This window comes from Pongo pygmaeus, chromosome 22, assembly GCF_028885625.2.
Source record: "Pongo pygmaeus isolate AG05252 chromosome 22, NHGRI_mPonPyg2-v2.0_pri, whole genome shotgun sequence".
Classification (NCBI taxonomy): Eukaryota; Metazoa; Chordata; class Mammalia; order Primates; family Hominidae; genus Pongo; species Pongo pygmaeus.
The window spans coordinates 56,341,922-56,359,295 of record NC_072395.2 but is presented as its reverse complement, the minus strand read 5'-3'; the positions used below and the strand labels follow the sequence as shown (position 1 = coordinate 56,359,295).

The 17,374-nt window shown below is 56.7% G+C and overlaps 1 protein-coding gene across 1 annotated transcript; it reads left to right on the top strand.

Annotated features, from left to right (window-relative positions):
- Nucleotides 1-1,487: 1,487 nt before the first annotated feature.
- On the top strand, nt 1,488-13,991 carry SIK1 (salt inducible kinase 1). Its single transcript, XM_054468793.2, has 14 exons — nt 1,488-1,652; nt 2,478-2,647; nt 3,149-3,265; nt 6,623-6,686; nt 6,863-7,024; nt 7,146-7,270; nt 7,381-7,504; nt 8,057-8,280; nt 8,508-8,654; nt 9,008-9,133; nt 9,249-9,465; nt 9,945-10,226; nt 10,726-10,957; nt 11,384-13,991. The coding sequence occupies exons 2-14, from the start codon at nt 2,492-2,494 to the stop codon at nt 11,757-11,759; spliced, it is 2,352 nt and encodes a 783-aa protein (XP_054324768.1). The 5' UTR covers nt 1,488-1,652; nt 2,478-2,491; the 3' UTR covers nt 11,760-13,991.
- Nucleotides 13,992-17,374: the final 3,383 nt, after the last annotated feature.

Below are 17,374 nucleotides of genomic sequence, written 5' to 3'. Positions count from 1 at the left end.
ACGTCCAGCCTTGTTTTTGTTTAGTTCTCCTAGGAGCAGATTAACAGGGTGTTGGGACCTCCAGAAGGAAAAAAGGCAGTTGTAAACTGTTCAGCTGAAAGGAACTAAAAATATTCCCCCGTATTCTTGGTATATAAACCTGGGACAAAGAAAAACACTTTGAACGATTAAGGAAAACTTTGGGACTCTTCATTTCCTTGAAAGCCTTTGAAAACCAACTGACTCCCAAACAACCCGTGTGTGTGTGTGTGTGTGTGTGTGTGTGTGTGTGTGTGTGTGTGTGTGGCGATTGGGAAATTTGTGGTCAGACCGTCGGGCGAATGAGAAGCTCATCCTAGTTTCTCCGGGCCCTCCTCCCAGGCGTCCGCCCAGGCAGGAAAGCCTCCCGAGAAGGGTTCCAAGTTTTATGCCAACTTCCCTGAATTCTCGTTCCCCCTTCTGTGAAGTAGTGTTATTTAACACAAGGAAAAATGACACTAGGCTCGATCCAGAATCTAACTCCCAAATGGGTCCTCAGGCTTAAAAAATACCTTCGCCTATAGCCTCTGTCTCCCCTGAAGAAAACGTTTTCCGTTCGGATGAGGCATCGGCCACGGGCAAGCAAGTGGTCCCGCGCCCCCGTCCCCTACCGGTCCCCTCCCCAGGCGGCCGGCCTGGCTCCGTCACCGCCCGCAGCGTCCGCCCGGGGCCCGCCCGGGGCCCGCGCGGGAAGAGGGTCCCAGCCCCACATGCTGCGGGGGCAGCCCCGGGACGCGCAGACGCCAGCGCCGCTGAGGGCCGCGACCGGGACCGGCCGCGCGGCGGGGGCTTCCAGAGCGGCCGGCCACGCTTCCTTAGGTTTCAAGTTTCTAACTTGCTGAACATTTCAGATTTTAACAGCAAAAGCGGCTGACGTCCCCGTGGGCAAGCGGCCTCTTGGGGCCTGGAGCGCCCTGGGTGTGGCCCCGCGCCCTGCAGCGCCCCAGGGCCTCCGCGCCGCCAGCCCCACGCGCGAGCCCGCGAGGCCCCCGGGCCCCCGCACGTCCCGAGACTCCGAGCCTGGACGAACGCGCGCCGCGTGGAGGGGCCGGCGACCCCTGCCCGAGAGCCGTCCCCTCATGGAGGGAGCGAGCACAAGGCGCCCACGGGACCCGGCCCGAGTCCCCGCGCGTGGAGGGGCGGGCGCGCCCTCGGCGGTGGGGCCGCCCGCAGTGCCCCCAGCGCCCGGGAGGGGGCGCCCGGCGGAGCGCAGGCGGGCGGGCGGGCCTCGGGCGGCGGGCGCCCCTGACGTCACCGGCCCGCGGTCGCCAGGGCAACGGCCTCATCCCGCGCGCGTCAGAGCCGCCAGTCTCTTGGCAACCGCCCGATCTCCCGCTCTCCCTCCGCCCGGCGCTCTGCCGCGCGTCGCTCTGGCGTCAAAGCGACGTCAATGGGCGGCCCCCGCCCGGGCGGCGGGGGCGGGGCAGAGGGCGGGGACTACGGGGGGCGGGCCGGGGCGGGCCGGGGCGGGGCCCCGGCGCCGCGTGCGGCGGAGCGCGGCGGCTCAGAGCTGACATGCGGCGCGGCCCCGGAGGCAGCAGCAGTGGCTGCGGCAGCCGGAGCAGTAGGCACCCGAGCAGCGCGAGCGGCCGAGCGGGCGGCTTCCTGGCCTGGGCGCTCCGGGGGCGGCGGAGGTGAGGCGGCGGCGGCAGCGGCAGCGGCGGCAGCGGCGGGCTCCGGGAGGGCGAAGGTGGCTGCCGTGGGGGCTCCGCGCGGGCGCCGGGCCGGGGCTCGGGGTTGCAGCCACCGCGCAGGGTCCCTGGCCTTGCGCGCGCGGGGTTCGCGGGCGGGGTTGGCGGCCCCGCCGCCCTTGGGCTCCCGTTTGTTACGGGGGCCGGGGTGGGAGTGAGTCCGCGGGGCTCAGGGGCTGGGGAGCCGGGGGTCAGGTTGGAGCCGACCGCGGGCGGAGAGACCGGGTGTGGGGGGCGGGTCCGCGAGCCCCGAAGTGCCTGGGATGTCGGGGGTGGGGACCGGACGGATCGCGGGCGGCGGGGGCTGGGTGTGGGAGTGGGGCAGGGGGCGGTCCTGGGATCCGGATCGAGCCGACCTCGGGCGGCAGGGCCGGGTGTCGGAGCGGGTCCGCGCCCAGAGGTGCTAAGGGGATCGGGAGTGGGGACGGAACCGACAGCGGGCGGCGGGAGGCGAGTGTGGAAGCCCGGCTCAGGGGGTCCCGGGATCGAGACGGAACCGAACTCGGGCGGCAGGGGCGGGTATGGGAGCGGGTCCGCGCGCCCCGCGGGGCTCAAGAGGGTCGGGGGTCCGGGTGGAGGGGACCGCGGGCGGCGGGGGCGGGTCCACACCTCCCAAGGGGCTGGAGGGGCCGGTGGATAGAGTGGGGACCACAGGCGTGGGAGCAGGTCCCTGCGTCCCGTGTAGACTGGGGGCTCCGCGGGCACGGACGGAGCCGACCGCGGGCGGCGGGGGCGCTGGTGGGCTCTGAGCTCTGTGCGGCCCCGCAGGTGCGCTAGGAGCCATGGTTATCATGTCGGAGTTCAGCGCGGACCCCGCGGGCCAGGGTCAGGGCCAGCAGAAGCCCCTCCGGGTGGGTTTTTACGACATCGAGCGGACCCTGGGCAAAGGCAACTTCGCGGTGGTGAAGCTGGCGCGGCATCGAGTCACCAAAACGCAGGTGCGTGGGGGCGGCGGGACCCAGCCGGCGGGGCCTCCCCACTGGACCCGGGGCGACCCGACCGTTGGCGGGTGGACCCCATGCAGATTCAGTGCTCCAGGCTTGATTGTCGTGGTGGGTAAACAGTAACCGTTTTTAGTTCGGTAAAGAAAAAAAATGCTTTATGTTATGTTGCTGTATAATTTGCACATATATTGGGAGAAAGCAGAGAGAATAATGGCAAAAAAAGGACCAACCTAAGATTGCAGTGGTTCATGGACACTGCAAAGTGAGGCCCTGTAAAGTGAGCCTGCAAATACTTAAGTCACTTACTTAACTCTGATTATTTTAAATAACATTAGTAGTTACTTTGGTTATGTTTTCCCAACTTCTTGTGACCTTTTGGAGACAGAGTATTGAGAAATTAACTTGCAAAAAATGAAATGTGTAAATTAGGTTGAGGGTTTTTTTTCTTTTTTTAAAAAACCCACAAAATATCCTTTTTCTTTTTAAAATCTGTAGGTTGCAATAAAAATAATTGATAAAACACGATTAGATTCAAGCAATTTGGAGAAAATCTATCGTGAGGTTCAGCTGATGAAGCTTCTGAACCATCCACACATCATAAAGCTTTACCAGGTAAGGGGTCAGCTTGCCTTTCTCTGCTAATCCTGGCAAATGTGTTATATTTTATTTCCAACAGCGTTAAGTCTGCAATTTCTGAAGGTGGCTTCCCTTTTGGGGAGTGTGTGAAAGTTGGGCATTTGGTTGTATAAGGTAAATAGATTGATTTTTATAGACTGTGCAGATATATTTACAATTATTTTATTGCTTTTGGATCATAATTGAGATTTGCTTCATTAGAATTTTATTTAGTATCCTAACCTGATCCAGTTTTAAATGTGTAGAGGTCTGTTGTAAATTTGCCTTACTATGAAAACAAACTCATCTGTATTGCCACAGGTCACGCATTCAGTATAAAAGGACAAATTTGAGTGAAACTGGAAACTTCCGCCTTTGCAGATAATTATTAAACTTTAAAGCCAGCTGCTCTTACCGGTTTTCATTAGTTTATTTTTGCAAGGACATTAGTGAGCATTTGTTTTCCCTATTTAAACTCTTCCATGAAAAACGGAGAGATGAAAATACTTTTCCATAGTAAGAGCAAGGAGCTTGTCATTTAATCCACGCTAGGAACATGCCTTGCCCTGTCCGTCTGTTGGTTTACTTTGTGACTTAATTTTTGTTCTCATGTTGAAATTAATAAATTATATCATCAGAAAATAAGTACTAATTTAATTAGAACAACAAAGCAATCATTTACACCTCCCTAATGATAAATGACCACTTTTGCAAGGTGAAATCAAGTCTTCTTGCAGAAGAAGTTCTTTGCAGGTGCTATTTCATCCATTTGTGTTGGGTTGAAGTTCCTCGTAATGATTTGTATGAAATGGAATGTGAGATGACTCTGGGATGTTGTTGTGTGTGTTTGTGCAGTTTAGGACAGCTCGGTGTACGGTGTGGTAGGAGAGAGAATTATGATTTGAAATTATCCCCCAAAAGCCTCTGCACTAGATTGAAAATAAAACTAACAGTATTGGTGGAACTTGTGTTCACCGTGACGACAGTTTGCTCAGTGTCTTTAAGCACAGAATTCATGCATGCCGTGTGCGCCTGGTTTGTGTTTTGTTTCTGTTGTCATTTTTAAGTTGTGTGCTCCATGGCCACTGGTGTACTGCCTGTGCAGCGTGCCGGGCCCATTTCCTCAGGAGTGGGCTGAGCTGGTTTTGTTTTTGACTTTGCTCAAGGGCTGAACCCTAATGGTAGTACCTTCCTTTTCTTCCTGTTCTTCTCCTTTGCCCATTGTGTGGAATTAGCTCATTTAAGGAAACAAATTGCCCATGTGATTGGTGCTGGAGGTCTTTTCTGGAGGTGCATTTTCTTACTGCTGCTGTATGTGATTCTTAACTGTTCGGAGATGATAGAATTTAGTGGTGTAGCAATGACTTTTATTCCTCTGGTTTTGACGCTAGTGTCTAATTTTCTTTCTTTTCTTTTCTTTCTTTCTCCTGTCTTTTTTTTTTTTGAGATGAGTCTCTGTCCATCACCCAGGCTGGAGTGCAGTGGCGCAATTTCCGCTCACTGCAACTGCCACCTTCTGGGTTCAAGCGATTCTTCTGCCTCAGCCTCCCGAGTAGCTGGGACTACAGGCGCCCGCCACAACACCCAGCTAATTTTTTGTATTTTTAGTAGAGACAGGGTTTCACTGTGTTAGCCAGGATAGTCTGGACCTCCTGACCTTGTGATCTGCCCGCCTTGGCCTCCCAAAGTGCTGGGATTACAGGCGTGAGCCACCGCGCCCAGCCTCTAGTGTCTAATTTTCATTCTGCTGGCCGGGGCCCCAGAACCCTGCTGAGACACTTCCCTCTTTTTTTCAAGTTTTCAAAAAGTTCAAACACTTGACTTTTAATTCTTTTCCTCCTCCTCCCTTTCTTCAGTTGGGGACGGGTAAGCAGTGGTCTTAGAGTTATTCCACCACACACAGGGGTGGGGCAGTTAAAATTCTTGCCAAACTGCTAGAATTTATAGAACACTTTTCTTACTAGATTTATAACTCAAAGCAGCAATCTTTGAAGCATCTTTTTTTTTTTTTTCTTTTGTTTGAGATGGAGTCTCATTGTCGCCCAGGCTGGAGTGCAGTGGTGCAATCGATCGTGGCTCACTGCAACCTCCACCTCCCGGGTTCAAGCAATTCTTCTACCTCAGCCTCCCAAGTAGTTGGGACTACAGGCACGCGCCACCACGCCTGGCTAATTTTTGTATCTTTAGTAGAGATGGGGTTTCACCATGTTGGCCAGGCTGGTCTCGAACTCCTAACCTCAAGTGATCAGCCTGGGTGATCCCAAAGTGCTGGGATTACAAGCATGAGCCACCGCCTCCAGCACAAAGCATCTTTTTAAAGGAAAAACTGTATATTTTGAACCCAAAGAAATCTTTTTTCATAAGAATATATTGTCTCATCCTCGCCAAAATTTTTCAATACTCACAGACATAAGTTATATTTTTAAATCTCTTGTTAAGTAAAATAAAGTTATTGATTAGTGAATGAACTTCAAAGGGCTATATTGGCACGGCTGTTGTGTGGCTACGTGCTGAGTGATGGGCTACATGCTGAGTGAATGGCTACATGCTGAGCGAATGAGGCTGGGTTCTCACAGCCTCATTCATCCTGTCAATCAAGCGAGTGGGAATGGGGTGTGCGTTCTCTATTACTCAGGTGGCTCTGACCGTTGGCTGGAATCATCTGTTGACTACTAGGCTTCTATAAAGCCCAGCAGACTTCCAGCAATCTCCTCTGTAGCCTTCAGAATACTGTCTCTCCTTTTTTGAGATGGAGTCTCGCTCTGTCGCCCAAGTTGGAGTGCAGTGGTGCGATCTCGGCTCACTGCAACCTCCGCCTCCCGGGTTCAAACGATCCTCTTGCCTCAGCCTCCTGAGTAGCTGGGATTACAGGCGCCCACCACCTCACCTAGCTAGTTTTTGTATTTTTTGTAGAGATGGGGTCTTGCCATGTTGACCAGGCTGGTCTCGAACTCAAGCAATTCTCCTGCCTTGGGCTCCCGAAGTGCTGGGATTACAGGCGTGAGCCACCATGCCCCGGCCTAAGCATTCTCAAATTGTATGTGAGGTGCCTTGAATTAAATATGACCACAGAGGGGAATTCTAATATATTTAGACCTTTTGTGAGAGCAAAGGTGTATCAGGATAGGCAAGTCAGTGAGGAATTCACGTCTGATTTTTTAAAGCTGTCTTTGTGAGTAGGAATCTCCTGTTTTTTTTTTTTTATTTGAGAAATTTTTCTTTTTCCTTGCATTTTTAAATGATGAATGCCTTTGTCCTAGAGAAGTTAGAAATTTCCTGGGGTTCTGGTGGATGGTTTGTAGCACTGCCTTGTGCCTTTTTTGTGCAGTTAAATGTCAGGTCTTTCTTTTTTAGGTTATGGAAACAAAGGATATGCTTTACATCGTCACTGAATTTGCTAAAAATGGAGAAATGTTTGGTAAGCCACACTCATTTTCAGTATCTGTTGAAAACCAATGGCACGAACGTGTCTGGATTTGTGTGGGGCCAGTGTTTGGGCCATACATCCCAGGACCCCGCGGTGTGCTCCAGGGCTCCCTGGGTGGTGGGCAGGCTTTGCCCTGGGGGCTGTAACTTTGTTTTGTGGCTCCTCAGATTATTTGACTTCCAACGGGCACCTGAGTGAGAATGAGGCGCGGAAGAAGTTCTGGCAAATCCTGTCGGCCGTGGAGTACTGTCATGACCATCACATCGTCCACCGGGACCTCAAGACCGAGAATCTCCTGCTGGACGGCAACATGGACATCAAGCTGGCAGGCACGGAGGGTCCGGGGTGGGAGCGCGCCCGCAAGTGGCCCCAGCTTCCCGGCACGTGCCGAAACCACAGCCCCTTGCCATTTGTCGTTTAACCTCATCCGTCTGTTTCTTTGCCTCCCAGATTTTGGATTTGGGAATTTCTACAAGTCAGGAGAACCTCTGTCCACGTGGTGTGGGAGCCCCCCATATGCTGCCCCGGAAGTCTTTGAGGGGAAGGAGTATGAAGGCCCCCAGCTGGACATCTGGGTAGGAGCCGCGTGCGCGCAGACCCCCTTCCCCAAGGCCGCGTTCCCCGAGGGCGCCGTGTTCCCGGGGGCGCTGCCCTGGTGCTGACGTGGCTCTGTGGTCCTCAACAGAGCCTGGGTGTGGTGTTGTACGTCCTGGTCTGCGGTTCTCTCCCCTTCGATGGGCCTAACCTGCCGACGCTGAGACAGCGGGTGCTGGAGGGCCGCTTCCGCATCCCCTTCTTCATGTCTCAAGGTGAGTCGCGTGGTCTCGCCTGGGCAGGGGCCTGTGTCTACTGCATCCCCTTCTCATCTGGCTTCTGAGTCCTTGTTGAGTCTGGGAATCAGGCCCAGGTTACTGTGGGCTGTGGGAGAAACCCAGCCCATGGATGCCTTCTCAGTGCCCTATTTCTAGGGTGGACGGGTGCCCTTGCTGTACAGGCTTGTGCCTCGCGCCTGCCGTCCCCACCCAGTACCTGCACCCAGGGTGTAGGCATCATCCCTGACTCCAACCCACTGGCTGTGGCTCACCCGGCTTTTCTGTGTCATAAAGATGCCTGTCCACCTGGTGCTCAGGCGTGGGGCACGGCAGAAGGGTGAACCTAAGTGGTTCTCTGTGTGGTGGACACAAAGTGTGGCAGCCCCCAGGGACTGGATCCCTGGCTGATGGCTCCCCTTGGGTGGCAGGATTGAGCTGATGGCCTGGCCCCTGCTCCTGGCCCCTGGTGTGTCAAACCATGTGGGGCAGTGGGTGGGAGTGCAGGCGAGGTCCCAGCCGCCCTGGCTTAGCCTCCTGGCCCCTCCACAGACTGTGAGAGCCTGATCCGCCGCATGCTGGTGGTGGACCCCGCCAGGCGCATCACCATCGCCCAGATCCGGCAGCACCGGTGGATGCGGGCTGAGCCCTGCTTCCCGGGACCCGCCTGCCCCACCTTCTCTGCGCACAGCTACAGCTCCAACCTGGGCGACTACGATGAGCAGGCGCTGGGTATCATGCAGACCCTGGGCGTTGACCGGCAGAGGACGGTGGAGGTGAGCCTGGCCACACTTGCCCTGGCCTCACCCGCAGGGGCTAGGCAGCTGTCTCAGGGGAAGCAGGCACTCACCAGCTGAGTTAAAATGGGAGCACAGGCTAATTTAGGGGCCGGTTTGTCCACCCTACTAAAGGATATTCTCAGTCACCCAAGAATAACCTGGGAGCGAGTGGGTCCTGGGGCTCCCTGCTGCCCCATGCTGATGTCTGCTGCTCTTGTTCCCAGTCACTGCAAAACAGCAGCTATAACCATTTTGCTGCCATTTATTACCTCCTCCTCGAGCGGCTCAAGGAGTATCGGAATGCCCAGTGCGCCCGCCCCGGGCCTGCCAGGCAGCCGCGGCCTCGGAGCTCGGACCTCAGCAGTTTGGAGGTGAGGGGGAGGAATCTCCTCCCGGGCCCCAGGCTCCCTCCCCTGTCAGGCACCGGCTTGGAGGGTGGTTCCTTGCGTGGGCAGCGGGTCCCAGGCCGCGTGGGGAAGGGGGTGCCAGCTACTGGGGGCTGGACTCTGCCCAGAGGCCACTTGTCCCTGACTCATCCCCGGGGCTGGCCTGTCACGCCGCCTTCTGGCCCAGCCTGGCCAGCCAGTGTCCCTCCGTCAGCTGTCATGCCCACCAGCGAGGCAGCTTGCACTCCAGACAGAAGCCAGCTTGTTTCTTCTCTTGATGGCGCTGGTGGTCCCGGAGTCGCTCGCCTGATGGCCTCTTTCCCGTCTGCCGGCCCCAGGTGCCTCAGGAAGGTCTTTCCACCGACCCTTTCCGACCCGCCTTGCTGTGCCCGCAGCCACAGACCTTGGTGCAGTCCGTCCTGCAGGCCGAGATGGACTGTGAGCTCCAGAGCTCGCTGCAGTGGGTAAGTGCCCGCAGCGGGTGTGGAGAGGGCTTGCCTCAGCCCAGCCCTGGTGCCCCCGGTGCGCCCGGGTCACCTGGAGCCCGAGAAGTCACTGGCTTGTGTCTCTCCAACGCAGCCCTTGTTCTTCCCGGTGGATGCCAGCTGCAGCGGAGTGTTCCGGCCCCGTCCCGTGTCCCCCAGCAGCCTGCTGGACACAGCCATCAGTGAGGAGGCCAGGCAGGGGCCGGGCCTAGAGGAGGAGCAGGACACGCAGGAGTCCCTGCCCAGCAGCACGGGCCGGAGGCACACCCTGGCTGAGGTCTCCACCCGCCTCTCCCCACTCACCGCTCCATGTAAGTGTCCCCGGGGGCCCAGGAGGACACCGGTGGATAGGCTGACAGTCGACCTGAGGGTGGGCTAGTTTAGAATGGACGTTTTGCCCGGCAGCCTCTCAGGTTGGACTTCTCAGGATTTGCCATTTGTTTTAATCCCTGAGACCACATAGTTGATGTTTAGAGCTTGCCCGGCATGGGGTCGTTCTAGTGGAGGACACAGCATGGGGTTTGGCCTCCAGCAGGGTCCTCCCCAGGCGGCCCCTGGGTGCTGGGAGGGCAACCCCTTGGCCTGAGGTTCACTATGACCTGCCATCTGCAGCTGCACCGTGATGGTGGCTTGCCTCTGGGGCTCCCTGGGCTCTGGTGGCATCGAGCCCTCTTCCCACCAGGTTGAGGGCAGGGATGGGGAGGCCAGCGCAGCCATGTGTGCCCAGCAGTGGCCGGGGGAGCCTGTTCCTCTGCACTGCAGCATCAAAAGCGCCATCCTCCCCCCACAGGTATAGTCGTCTCCCCCTCTGCCACGGCAAGTCCTGCAGAGGGAACCAGCTCTGACAGTTGTCTGACCTTCTCTGCGAGCAAAAGCCCTGCGGGGCTCAGTGGCACCCCGGCCACTCAGGGGCTGTTGGGCGCCTGCTCCCCGGTCAGGCTGGCCTCACCCTTCCTGGGGTCACAGTCCGCCACCCCAGTGCTGCAGGCTCAGGGGGGCTTGGGAGGAGCTGTTCTGCTCCCTGTCAGCTTCCAGGAGGGACGGCGGGCATCGGACACCTCACTGACTCAAGGTGAGCCACACTCCTCCCACACTTACCTCCACCTTCCCCAGGGGACCATGTGTGTCTCTGGCAGCACGTGACTTTGTCCATGATGGCAGATGGTGCCCCCTGTTCTCCGCCGGGCCTGGGTGGGACCCTCAGTGCTCTGGGCAGGCTGGGGTGCTCAGTGCTCTGGTGGCTCGGGGAGTCACGGCCTGCTGGGATAGACACATACGTGGGTCCCTGAGCACGTGGCCTCCGCGGCTGGTTCTGAAAGCACAGGAGACGACTCTGTGCTGGGCAGCACCTCCCAACTTGGAGGAGGCATGGGGTCAGGGAGGGTCCCTGGCTGCCGGCTGCCTCCACGCCACCCCGGGGCTTAGGTGCCAGACTCCTGTCCAGACATGCTTGTGTCACCCGTCCTTTCCTTACCCCTGACCTGAGGCTTGGAAACCCCCTAAGCCAAGGGCCGTGGATGCTGGGCTGAGAGCCGGGTGGCTGTTGACCTCCTGATTCATTCTCCCTGCAGGGCTGAAGGCCTTTCGGCAGCAGCTGAGAAAGACTACGCGGACCAAAGGGTTTCTGGGACTGAACAAAATCAAGGGGCTGGCTCGCCAGGTGTGCCAGGCCCCCGCCAGCCGGGCCAGCAGGGGCGGCCTGAGCCCCTTCCACACCCCTGCACAGAGCCCAGGCCTGCACGGCGGCGCAGCTGGCAGCCGGGAGGGCTGGAGCCTGCTGGAGGAGGTGCTAGAGCAGCAGAGGTAGGGGCCTGCCCCCGCCCTGGGACCCTGGGTGGGCACACGGCAGGTTGTCACCTCGAGGAACCTCATCTGCTAAGTGGTCCCCTCTTCTGTGTAGCCCAGTGCACACCCCCGCTCCCAGCCAGGGAGGTGTGTGGGGCGTAGGTCCTAGGTGCTGAGCCCTGGGGGTGCAGCAGGTGAGCCTGTGCTTTAAAGTGCCTGGGTGGGTGAGGGTGGCTGGGAGTGAGAGCGCCTTGTGGCCGCATCTCTGAGCTGCTGAGAAACCAGGTGGAGAATGAAAGGTGGGGTGTGGTCAGGGATCAGCCATGCACCTGCCCTCGGCAGCTGCAGCTGGCAGCTCCACGGGCGGGCCCTGCCACACGGGCACTCGGAAACCCGAGAACCCTGCGAGCTGGCGCAGTGACCACCCGTCCTCTGTTCCCACAGGCTGCTCCAGTTACAGCACCACCCGGCCGCTGCACCCGGCTGCTCACAGGCCCCCCAGCCTGCCCCTGCCCCGTTTGTGATCGCCCCCTGTGATGGCCCTGGGGCTGCCCCACTCCCCAGCACCCTCCTCATGTCAGGGCTCCCGCTGCTGCCACCCCCACTCCTGCAGACTGGCGTCTCCCCGGTGGCCTCGGCGGCGCAGCTCCTGGACACACACCTGCACATTGGCGCCGGCCCCACTGCCCTCCCCACTGTGCCCCCACCACGCCTGGCCAGGCTGGCCCCAGGTTGTGAGCCCCTGGGGCTGCTGCAGGGGGACTGTGAGATGGAGGACCTGACGCCCTGCCCCCTAGGCACCTTTGTCCTGGTGCAGTGAGGGCAGCCCTGCATCCTGGCGCGGACACTGACTCTTACAGCAATAACTTCAGAGTAGGCGAAGACGTCTGGACTCAAAGCCAAGAACTTTCTAGAAGCGAAATAAGCAATACGTTAGGTGTTTTGGCTTTTTAGTTTATTTTTGTTTTATTTTTTTCTTGCACTGAGTGACCTCAACTTTGAATAGGGACTGGAAACTTTAGGAAGAAAGATAATTGAGGGGCGTGTCTGGGGGCGGGGCAGAAGGGGAGTGGGGTGGAGGGAACACATCTGCAGTGCCGTGGTGTGGGGATCTCGGCCCCTGTCTTCTGGGTTCGTCGTGGTTGAGATGATTACCTCGGACGTCTACGGAAACGAGCGGGCGCATCGTCGTCCGCTTGTGTGTGTGTGTGTGTGTGTGTGTGTGTGCGCATTGATTACTATCCGTTTCTTTAGTCAACACTCTCCATTTCCTGATTTATGCTTTAATGAAAACTGTGAACTTTCTGCTTCATGCATCAGTTTTAAAGCAGCTCTAAGTGGTCAGCCCAGGCAAAGATCATCTACAGATTCTAGGAATTCTCTCCCCTGAAATCAAAACCTGGAAGACATTTTTTTCTTATTTTAGATGAGAAGTTTCATAAACTGCTCAAGAATTAGTTTTCCAGGACTCTTCGGAGGAACCGCAGGAAGAACCTCAAAGAGGGCAGAGGTGACTTCAAAGTGCTGGGGACCCCATCCTGAGGGTCACTTGGCCCTGAGCCCCTGGGTGCCCTCGCGGAAGCCCAGAAGCTTCTTCCTGCTGCACCTCCCGTTTCCGCTGCTGATAACATTTATGCATTTCATGATGGGGTCCAACAAGAACACCTGACTTGGGTGAAGCTGTGCAATATTGGAGGCTGACTGCAGGGCTGGGCAGCTGGGAGACAGGCTCATGGCTCATGGCTCAGGGCCATGCCTGCCCTGGGCCGGGACCCCCCTCCCCACCCCCACCTAGGCTCTTTGGCTTTTGTTCAAGGAAGGTAAAGTGAGAGGTTTAGGTCAGTGTTTTTAAGTTTTTGTTCTTTTTTAAAGCAAATCCTGTACATGTATCTACATGGGAGACAGGTAGACACTACTTATTTGTTACATTTTGTACTGCACGTTTGTGTTCCAGGTTTAAGCTTCCCTCACTCCTGTCGTTAAGAAGCGTCCCTGTCAGCACAGGTGTGCATTGAGGAAGGGGCCCCAGGGCCTTGCCTCCCTCAGCACTGGGGTGGAGGCGGCAGGAAGGGGCGGTCCTTACCTGGCAGGTCCGGGCGCACCTCTGGCAGGTGGACTCCGTGGGGCTCCACCAGCCAGAAGCCTCTGGAAGGCAACAAAGGCAATGCTGCTCCCTGAGTCCAGTCCCCGCCCCCAAACCCAGCCCAGGTGCCTTCAGCTACTTCGGCTTCTTACGCCCTGCAGTGTTAAACAGAGGCATTGAGAAAGGGGAAAGGCGGGTATTTTTAAAAGCCAAAGATTGACCCAGTTACTTGAGGGTAGGGAGGCGGGCCCAGTGCAGGAGGCTGCATCCCTGGCCTGCTGGTGCCCACCGGGGGCCGCGCCTGTGTGGTGCCGCAGGGAAGCTGGCTGCCCCCATTCCTGCTGCTGCTGCTGCTGCTCTGTGGCTGTTTCAAAGACTGGGCGAAAGGCTGTCCGGAGGGCAGACCAGGTGCCTTGCCACAGAGAAAACACCAAAGTCTCCTGTTCGCTCATAAAGAAGTTTTTGGGATGGGAGAGAATCCAGACCATCTTGGGGCAGCCAGGCCCTTGCCTTCATTTTTACAGAGGTAGCACAATTGATTCCAACACAAAACCCCTTCCCCTTTTTAAAATGATTCCTGTTCTAATGCCGTAGATCAAAGGCCTCAGAAACCATTGTGTGTTTCGTCTTTGAAGCAATGACAGGCACTTTACTTTCACGGTGGTTTTTGTTTTTTCTTATTGCTGTAGAACCTCTTTTGGAGGACGTTAAAGGCGTGTTTTACTTGTTTTTTTAAGAGTGTGTGATGTGTGTTTTGTAGATTTCTTGACAGTGCTGTAATACAGACGGCAATGCAATAGCCTATTTAAAGACACTACGTGATCTGATTGAGATGTACATAGTTTTTTTTTTTTTTACCATAACTGAATTATTTTATCTCTTATGTTAACATGAGAAATGTATGCCAAATGATTAGTTGATGTATGTTTTTTAATTTAATATTTAAATAAAATATTTGGAAGGAAAAAACCCTGACTTTTTCCCTTCCTCTGTCTCTCATCTCTCTGGGAGCTGTTTCCTTCCAAGCGGCTTCCCTGAGAGGCCACATCCTACAGGCCTGTGGAAGTTTCAAATCTTAAAGAGGAGGGCACGGAGCCAACTCCTGCATTCCACCTCACCTCAGGGAACTAATGGCCTTCCCGCTGCAGAGGATCCCTCCCCCTGTGGCAGCCACAGGTGGCCCCATGGTCTGCCCCCTCCTCAGGACCCTTCCCCAGTGGCTGGGCTCAGTCACTGAAAGTCTCAGCACCGCCCGGGGCTGCCGGCACCATCCATCCTTACCCCATCCTCCGCCAGGTTCTCTGAGTCTGGTTATAAATTAAGCAGTCGGAAGAATCTCACAGCCAAACCATTTCCTGATCTCTGAAAGACTTCATCACCTTCTAGTGAGAGGGCACACATTGCTGCTTTATAAGAACAAAGGATTTGTTCATGTTGTCACCTGGTGGATATTTTGGTTAAAAAAAGCTCTTCAACCTCTTGGCTCCCATTAAGGTGGTCCTTACCAAAGTGGACCCCTTGTGCGCTGTTGGTGGGAGGGTCAAATGGCGCAGCCTTTATGGGAGAGCAGTGTACCAGCTCCTCAAAGATTACAACCACCACATGAGCCGGCTGCTCTTCCTAATGGTATGGACCCTGAAGAACTGAAGGCAGGGTCCAGAGAGGTTTGTACACCCACGTTCACAGCAGCATGACGACAGCCATACTAGGAAGCAGCCCGAGGGGCCGTCAGCCGATGAAGGGATCAAGAAGATGTGGTCCCGCCTGTAATCCCAGCACTTTGGGAGGCCGAGGTGGGTGGATCAGCTGAGGTTGGGAATTTGAGACCAGCCCGACTAACCTGGAGAAACCTCATCTCTACTAAAAATACAAAATTAGCCGGGCATGGTGGTGCGTGCCTGTAATCCCAGCTACTCAGGGGGCTGAGGCAGGAGAATCATTTGAACCCGGGAGGCCGAGGTTGCAGTGAGCCGAGATTGTGCCATTGCACTCCAGCCTGGGCAACAAGAGCGAAACTCTGTCTCAAACAAACAAATGAAGAAGATGTGGTCCATGCCGACAGTGGAATAGGCCTCAGCCGTACAAAAGGAAAGCTCAGCACGGCTGACAGCGAGGATGGACCTTGAGGATGCTGTGCTCAGTGGAACAAGCCCATCATAAAAGAACACACACGCAAGGTCCCTAGAGGGGACAGATTCACAGAGACAGAAGGGGGAGTGGGGGCGCCGGGGGCTGGGGGAGGGGCTGCTGAGCCAGAGATGGATGGCTGGGAATTGTAGTTTAAGAGGATGAAAAGTGCTGGAGTTGGGTGGTGGTAATGGCTGCAAAACAGTATGAACGTTCTTAATGCCACTCAACTGTGTACCAAAAAATGGTTAAAACGATAAATTTTATGTTATGTGTATTTTACTACTTTTTTTTTTGAGGCTTGCTTTGTCACCCAGGCTAGAGTGCAGTGGCGTGATTTTGGCTTATGGCAACCTCCGTCTCCTGGGTTCAAGCGATTCTCCTGCCTCAGCCTCCTGAGTAGCTGGAATTAGAGGCCCCCACCACCATGCCGGGCTAATTTTTGTATTTTTAGTAGAGATGGGGTTTCACCATGTTGGCCAAGCTGGTCTCCAACTCCTGACCTCAAGTGATCTGCCCATCTCAGCCTCCCAAAGTGTGGAGATTACAAGCGTGAGCCACTGTGCCTGGCCCACAGTGTTTTTAAGAAGAAAACAAAGTTTTTTCTCGAGGGGGCAGATGCTCAGTGAGTGCGCAGCAGTTCCCATGAGGAGGGTAGGCAGGCGCCATGGGCGGGGCAGGCCACTGTCGGTGCTGAGGTTGGCTGGGCTTAAGTGTGGCCAGGGCCAGCCTTATTGTTCCTGGAGCCCTGCTCAGACAGGGCGTCCTGGCCCTCGGGAGAGCCTGCCCTGCGAAGGCCCCTCAGGCAACTGGATGGTGGGAGAGGCCGGCGAGGGGGCTCTTTGTCTTCTGAGTCATCTCTGCGGTTTTGCTGCCTCTAAGAACAAAGCAGTAGCCTCTGAGGTCCTGGCTGTGGCTGCCGCTGGCTTAGTGGCTTGAGGCCGTCTGACAGGGAGGCCAAACCAGGGCTGAGCACTCCTAAGCGAGCGGAGGCCCCTGCTCAGGCCGTGCCTGTGTGGGGGAATCTGGCAGGGGAGCTGGGGGCCCACGGAGCTGCTCTGTCTCCAGGCAGCCTCGTCACCCCACCCCGCTCAGAGTGGGGCCGCCTCAGGACACCGAGGTTGGGCTGTGTGGCATCTGCTGAACAAGGAGCCGGGCGGCTGTGCTGAGGGCACCTGTGTTTATTGTTTGGGAGCCTTAGAAACCAGGAACCTCGAGTCGGAACCTCTTGTCATGTCGTGCATGCGAATTCAGGGTGTGACCCGCCCGTGTCTCAGCTCCTCGACCCAGTGGTCAGCTCCTTATGGGGACAGCTGTGTCTCACGGTGCTCCAGGGTACCGAAGCAGCCCCAGCAGGTAGCAGCTCCTTAACACACAGCATTGGCAAAACCATCCCTACGTCTCCCATGCTTGGGCGCTTCTCCCAGAACTCGTGATGGTGGCGACGACGATGGCGATGATGATGGTGATAGAGGCTTAGACTTTTCAGGTTGAAATTTGGAGCTCCGCTCGGGGAGCCTCCCTCAGGCCTTGTAGGACCCCAGAATTCTGCCCTGGGCTCCTTGATCTGCTCCTGAGTCATTTCAGTCCCTCCACTGGGGAGGTCCCGATGGGTAGAGGGAGCTGGCCACACCCAGGGGTGTGTTTGCCCCTTGCCTGAAGGTCCTTTATGGCCCCTTGCCCAGGCCTGGCACCGTGAGCGTCCCCCACCCACCCCGGGCATTTTGCAGGATGTTCTCGATGAGGACATGTTCCCTCCTGCTGGGGCTTGGCCGGGCTGAGCCGGGCCCTGGCGCACTCTTGGCGCACCCCTAGTACTTGATGGCACTTCTGAGCCATGTGGGGCTCTGGGGTTCTGGGACTTTATTTTTCAGTCTGGTGAGGGGCCAGGTACTGCCTGGAGCTTCAACTAAAGAAAATCAAGTGACTGCCGTGTCCTTGCTAATACAAGACGGAGGCACGCCCAGCCAGCTGACATGCAGAGTGGCACGGTGGCTGAGAACGTGGCCTCTGTTGCCACACACGTGAGTTTGCGTTCTGGCACTGCAGCTTTCCAGCCCTTTATTGTTGATGCGACAGCCACACGTGCTCTGGGTCAGCAGGCTGCTCCCGTGACAAGGGCGCGACACGCAGGGTGCACAGTGGGCCCTGAGGAAACACGGTGGCATCCCCGAGCGCCATCCCCGGGTGCCATCCCCAGCAAGAACGGGGCCAGACACCCACCA

Excerpts from the sequence above, each read along its gene's own strand:
- SIK1 (XM_054468793.2), top strand. The coding sequence starts at position 2,492 with ATGGTTATCATGTCGGAGTTCAGCGCGGACCCCGCGGGCCAGGGTCAG. Across the intron at positions 2,648-3,148 it reads ATCGAGTCACCAAAACGCAG|GTTGCAATAAAAATAATTGA; the intron begins GTGCGTGGGGGC and ends TAAAATCTGTAG. Across the intron at positions 7,505-8,056 it reads CCCCTTCTTCATGTCTCAAG|ACTGTGAGAGCCTGATCCGC; the intron begins GTGAGTCGCGTG and ends GCCCCTCCACAG.